Source organism: Anastrepha ludens, chromosome 5 (genome assembly GCF_028408465.1).
Source record: "Anastrepha ludens isolate Willacy chromosome 5, idAnaLude1.1, whole genome shotgun sequence".
In the NCBI taxonomy this organism is placed as follows: domain Eukaryota; kingdom Metazoa; phylum Arthropoda; class Insecta; order Diptera; family Tephritidae; genus Anastrepha; species Anastrepha ludens.
The window spans coordinates 44,005,774-44,012,744 of record NC_071501.1 but is presented as its reverse complement, the minus strand read 5'-3'; the positions used below and the strand labels follow the sequence as shown (position 1 = coordinate 44,012,744).

Here is a 6,971-nt window from a genome sequence, read left to right as displayed (position 1 = left end):
ATAAATAAATAATTTTTGAAAAAAAACACAAACTTCGCGATACTCTTTGAACACACTTCGTACATACATAAATTAGGGAAGCAAAATCAAAAATGTCTGCTGAAAAATTCAAATATGCTAACAAAAATTGAAAAACTCACTTTTCTTGATGTAATACTGAATAAGTCCAACAATGATGAAGCAAGTTTGCGCTCATCAGAGAGTGCGTGCCGTCACACTCGCGTAGTTGTGCAGTGTTGCCCACCCTTTGCTTTTTGCAATAAATATTGTGCTTTTTTCTACACAAAAAGCGAAAATTTTTGAGTTTGGTGTTTGTTTCTATTGTTATTTTGTTTTTTCCATTTCTTCATTTTCTATGGTACATAATCATAACAGATTTGTTTAAAAAAACGCACACAGTGAAGACAATTTGGCACACGCACAAAAAGAAATGCTAAATAAAGTTACAAATATGGTAATCAATTCACACTCATCACCAATTGCACTAGTGTGATGGAAAAAGTCTCCAGAATAGCCCCGACACATCAGCATTATATAACTGATCGTTGCACAACTCCAATTCGGCCATTTTCGCTTTAAGTTTTTCTTTAAATGGATCCACTAGCTGAGGTTGCGAAGACAGTTTTTCGCCTGATATTTTAAAAAGACGAGTAGCGTACCTCTTCTTGAATCCTTGGAGCCATCCATCACTAGCGAAGAAGTTTGCTTCATTTTCTTTAAATTTTACGTGCAGTGTTTTTGCCTTTTCTTTCAACATTAGAGCACTTACTGAGCAGTTTTTATCTCACATTCGGATAAACCAACGATAAAGAGCGCTCTCCGTGTTGGGCAACTCTGAAGAACGCAGTGTTGTTCTATTTCCAGGTCCACAATACGTGTTGTTTACGCATTTTAAAAGCACTTGCTTTTTCGCTTTAATGTTACAAATTGTTGATTTAGCAACATTATGTTTCTTTGCTAAAATCGTAACAGATGAGCCTTTTTTTAAAAAGCCGAGAATTTTAGCCTTTTGTTTTAATGTCAAGCACACGGGCTTTTTAGAACTCATTTTCACCAGAAAACATAAGACGAAACACTCTTTGCAAAACCAAAACCGCGACTGAAATATTTTACTCCTTACATGCAATTACGAATAAAATGCCTATTTATTAATTAGGGGATTCTCCAATTTCAGAATTACTAGAGATCAATTTTGGGTTTATTCACGTTTTAGAGTAGTCAATGCATAAAAATGTCTGTTCATGTTTTGGGGTGTTCACGCTTTAGAGCGTTCAAGTTATCGGGCGTGCGTTGTAATGGAAAAATCGAAAATACAGGGTTTGATTGAAAAGTAATGAGCCTTCCCGTGCGGAGCGTCTGTCAAACGATCAACCGAGTCGGCTGGTGGGGGAAAATGATCGTTGGACCTTCCCCTTCCAGTTCGCTGGGAACAGCGGTGCAGTCAACATCGCTCCGCGCGTGAAAGCTATTTTAGAAGTGTGTTAGGATTTTGCAGTGCCGAAAATGCAGCGATCGTTGGAGCAACGTTACTCGATCAAACTTTGCGTAAAGCTAAACAAAACGAGTACCGAAACCATTGGACTTCTCAAGGAGGCTTACGGGGATCAATCTCTGTCCAGGGCAGAGGTAAAACGGTGGCACAAGTCGTTCAAGGAAGGCCGGAAGGACGTCGAAGACGAACAGCGATCTGGAAGGCCTTCGACGACGCAAACAGACGAAGATGTGAACCGGGTTCGTGAATTTTTGAACATTGATCGTCGTGCTAGTCTACGTGAAATCAGTGAAGAGTTAAATTTAACTTATTACAATGTGCGGGAAGTCGAGACCGAAAAACTTTAAATGCGCAAAGTGTGTGCCAAATTGGTTCCAAAGGTTTTGACTGATGAACAAAAGCAATTGCGTGTGGAAAAGAGTCGTGGAGTATTGGAAAGTGACGAACAGGATAATACTTTAGACAATTGTATCACAGGAGATGAAAGCCTGAAAAGAAAGCTGAAGGGGAGGCGTTTCGAATCCATCGAGGCGATCCAAAAAACTGTGACAGCCGAATTGAACGCGACTCCGGCGGATGAGTTTAAAAATGTTTCTTGCAGTGGAAGGACTACTACTAGCGGTGTATTGACGCTCAAGGGTCCTATTTTGAAGAATATTAGTTGTACAAGCCGAAAGGTTTAATAAAATTGCTTAAAAAAATAAGACGCATTACTTTTCAATCACACCCTGTAGAGTTCCAGAAATGTTTTGAGAGCTGGCAAATGATCAAACGCTGGCATAAGTGCGTTGTAATTGATGCTGAGTATCATACTTTGAAGGCGATAATATCACTCTTGAAGAATAAACTTTTTGATCAAGGTGGTATTGGGTACTTACTTTAGTTGAAGATAACATTTTTTTACTTGGAAAAAAGTTTAAAATCAATTTGTCAAACCATACAAATTTTTTATTTCAAAATTTTTTTCAATTTCTATCGCACATTCGAAATGGCTGCTATGCTCAATACAAATATATGTCCTTAAAGAATATTTTCCAATGTGATTCGTCCTAATTATTTTTTACCTTATCACTTAGAGTATAAAGTACATTAATATTTATGCTAATACATTATTTTACGATTTTAATACATTTAGTGTTTTTGCGATTTTTTCCACTTTACATAATCAATCAGCTCTAATAGATATAATTTTAATTTTAAATAAATGTTGATGGAATAAATTAAAACATAGCGTAAGTTTACTTAATAAACAAATTTAAAATTTTACATTTTTAGCTCTTTTAATACTCAATAAATAATTTGTGTTTTTTATTAACAAAGTCTAACTTAACGTCTAATTAATTGTAAACGCCTTTAACAATAACTAATAAGATGATATTTTGTAGTAAAACTTAAATATGATTCGAGTGTACCGTTAAAAATGATTTCATTTATTTTTATATCAGATCAAAGTACTCTGTCTAATCTGGCGGTCCTGATTTATGACAATATCACAATGAAGTTTGTTGTTTGTTGTTGATTGGACTTTTTCAAATTTTGTTTCTAGTCATTTAAAGTAATATTGGCATTCAATTATGCTTGTCAGTTATTCATGTCCAAATATGTGTATGTATGTATGTGTGTGTGTGTATGTGCTTGTCAGTTTTTCTAAATAGTTTCTTATTTTTCGTTTTCGTATCACATTATTTGTTTAATTATACACATATTTTAAATTGCTAACTTTCGCTTATATTTTATTATAAATATCTGCATTTGCTCAGCAACAGTTTTGTGTCAAGCACTGACAATGCGGAGGTTACCAATGTTCCACATCTCGGATGCGATTCATAGGTGGATTTCTGAAAAACAAAACATAAAAGACATATTTGAATGCACTTTTACAGAATTTTTATGTTGCATATACTTATATATATATGTACATATACTCGTATCTGTTCAATACATTTCATGTTAAAAACATCCAGTAGCTCAAGAGCACCAGCGAAGTGAACTAAGAATCGCTGGAAAGCTCCCAATAGATATACTTGTGCAGGAAATGGGGCAACTTTATGACAGACAAGAAGTAAAGCCGACAACTGAAGCGAAAGTTGCAGAACGTCTGCATTTGTTAGAAAAATGGCAAAGCAGATGGGACTCGTCTGTTAACGGACCTTGGACCTATACACTTATCCCCAAAATTAGCCAATGGGTGACCAGAAGGCACGGTGACGTAGACTACTATTTAATCCAAATATTGAGCGGTCATGGATGTTTCTTGGAGTACCTCCATCGTTTCACATTGAGGACACTTCGTTCTGTCCAAGCTGCAACAATGCAATAGAAAGCGCGGAGCATGTGTTCTTCTACTGCAATCGCTTCAACGAAGAATTGAGTTAGTCTTGGGCGAACAGCTGAGCCCAGACAGTTTAATCAATAATATGTGTGCATCACATGACTGTCGGAACGCAGTTAAAAGTTTTGCAAAGAGGATAATGCTGTACCTGCAACGCGCGGAGTGGCAGCGCAATACGTAGGGAAAACAAATCAGCCCTCGATAGGAGGTGGACTGTCTACGAACTGACGAAAAATAACAGACGGTCGAGTCACGTGCTCAAGACGGCATAAGACGGTGTAATATTACCGAAACATCTTCTTTGCTGCAGATGCAAAAAAAACCTCGATAGCGTATAACATCCATACGCCCATGTGAGAGGAACCTGAGAGCATGCTACACATACCACTGGTATGACGGCACTGAGACATTAGAAGAAGAGCCTATAGCATGATGCTGGCTACAAATATGGTGGACCCAGACGTGGGTGAAGAGTAATGGACACCGTTCTGGACCTTCCCGAAGTAATGCAAGGTAGTTCCGAGAAGGGAGTCTCCCCAGAAGAGGAAGAGGGATTGTTTTAGTGGCTACACCATTCGACACAGTTGACGACGGCCGCTGGAAGTGCAAAGACATTTGACTCTGAATAAAATACGTTTCATTGTAGCATTTCACTCAAATTTGAGAAAAAGATTAAATGGTTATACGAAGATTGCCTTTTATATTTTACGCCCAATCAATACTACGTTGGAAGAGCTATGCTTCGATATTTTTATCGACATATTCAATATTTTGTAGCATAAACTTACATATCACGTTTTCACTTATGAGATTTATCTCTTCTTCTTTCTGTGAGTTGAAAAAATCATCTCACCCAAAGGATGGAATTAACTCATGAAGATTTTCGTGTTATAATTTATTACGATTTTTGACGTGGCATATCGAAACAGAAGTGTTTTGATCAACTTACTTCAACTTATGGCGTTGAAGCACAGCACTTAGTCACTGTGAAACGCTGGTACATGAAACGAGTTCCAACGTCGCCGTTGATCCTGCAGAATGAATTTCATGAAGGACGTCCAAATGCGCTAGTTATGACAGAAAGAGTGACAATTGATAACGCAAGGTCGCCATATGACATACGAGTATCGCGAGATAGAAGCATCCTTGGGCGTTACCGAGACCAGCATACATTCAATTTTAAATGAACGTTTGGTCGTCAAGAATATTTGCGCTCTTTGGATACCACAAAATTTGACAATCGGCCAAAAAAGAAAATGTTGAAGAACTTCAGCCCTCAAAGACATGCGTAATAGGTGACAAATCTTGGATTTATGCATATGAGTCGGAATAAAGACAGGAATCGACATGTGGGTGTTCCAAAATGAGCTTAGCCAGCTCGATTTACTGTGCTGAATTAATTTCAAGCGAAGACCGGGATGCAAGATATAGACTAAGAAACATATACCACAGAAGTCAAGACTTCAACTATAAAATAGCAGTAGAATATCGAATGAATTGTCATAGCAAAAATTAAAATGAAATTTTGTGATAAAAAGTGAAGAAATAAGTATGTGGCATGTCAAAAAGTTGATACCAGCCATGAAATGGGCCAGTTCTATTCGCCCACGTTTGGGTCCACCTTGCTTGTGATCAACTTCGAGCTATAGGTTCGTCTTCTCTGTATGTCTGTCTGCGAGGTTTCGTTTTGTTGTACTGCGTCGAGCGTAAGTCAGTGGCACTTAAAAAATCTTGGAAAATGTTTTCATTCTCTATACAAGAACGCCACATCACTGGGATCCAGTTAGCTGTGCACCTGGAAAACGAACAACTAGTGTATTTCACGGCAGAAAAAGAAGTGCAGAGACCTGGACGACCACCAGAGATAATGCTGACAAGCTTCTGCGAAATATGCACAAGTGCTTTATTTTCAAAAACATTGCATTACTCAAAGGTGCCGAGATATTTCCCATAGAACGGCAACAAATTCTAATGCCGCAAATACGAACTTAATCTTACAGAATGCCTGAATGTTTATTCAACCAATGCATTCGGATGCATTTGCATAGTCCAACCGAGCAATGATGAGTACTTTACCGATGTTTGTTATTGGTTTTTAGGGGATTCCCATTCATCCTGCTTACTCATCTGTTTACATATAATAAATAAATTTCATTCACAAGCGCAGTCGCAAATAACCGATATGTAGACGCACATACAGATGTTATATATTTGACTCCGCCATACACTCGTCTCTTCGGCAAACCAACCTACAACTACAATTTTTACAAGTTCTCTGGACGTACGAGTACTATGCTTGTCCATTCTGTTCGTTTTATTCGCTCTTTTCGTTTTTGCCGGACAGAGAGGTTACAGCCACTGTTACTGTTTCTGTTATGAGTCCTGCTACCGCTACATTATCTGTTCTCATAAGGAGGCATAAGTTGCTTATATCATACTATACCATTGATGCTTAGACAATTTACTATCTATCAATAAGGTACATGCTTCAGAGAGACAGAGGGAAGTGGGACCCGTGATCAGAGCTTCATTCAAAAAAGGCTTTCCCTTTAGCATTTTTACCAAATGAAGTTTCCGAAAGATCCATAGCACTGCTTGCTGAGTCTTACTTACCCATTTTTTAAGCCTCACTAGGTTTTATTATTTTTAGAGTGCTCGTAATATTTATTGAATTTTGTACTTCCATTTCTATAACTTCTTCTAGCAATCCTTCTCTACCAAGGCGAAACTATTAAAGGTGATATCAGTAGACAACTTGTTCTTTTTCGCTGTTTACATTCGGATGCCATCACAAAATGAAATGATTAAAAGTTGTATGCTCTAGCTTCAAATGCATGTCGGCTATTCAGCGCAGTTCGTCCTTTTCTTTTTCTTTTTTATTTTCTTCTGTTGTGACATTCCAATGTACAAAATGTTGTTGTTGATTTAGTGCCGTCACGTTTAATGAATGCGCCTTGCTCCCTATTTGCAGTTGTATCAGGCAGCTTATTTCCAACTAAGCTGAGTTTGAAACCAAAAATTGTTTGACGCACCTGCCGCTTTTCACCCACCAATTTTCGACAAATGTTTGAGAGAGGTATTTAATTTTCTTTCAACGTCTTGAGACAACTGTGAGGGCTGTAACTTATCAATATCTTTACCATAACA

General features: G+C 37.7%; 1 protein-coding gene across 3 annotated transcripts in view; it reads right to left on the bottom strand.

The window, feature by feature from the left end:
• Positions 1-2,414: 2,414 nt before the first annotated feature.
• LOC128864501 (dual oxidase maturation factor 1) overlaps positions 2,415-6,971 on the bottom strand; it is a 93,812-nt gene continuing 89,255 nt past the window's right edge. For all 3 annotated transcript variants that reach the window (XM_054104197.1, XM_054104196.1, XM_054104195.1), the window contains one exon: positions 2,415-3,330. In XM_054104197.1, coding sequence (XP_053960172.1) covers positions 3,288-3,330 — 43 coding nt within the window. In that variant the 3' untranslated portion in view covers positions 2,415-3,287. The remainder of the gene's footprint in view (positions 3,331-6,971) is intronic.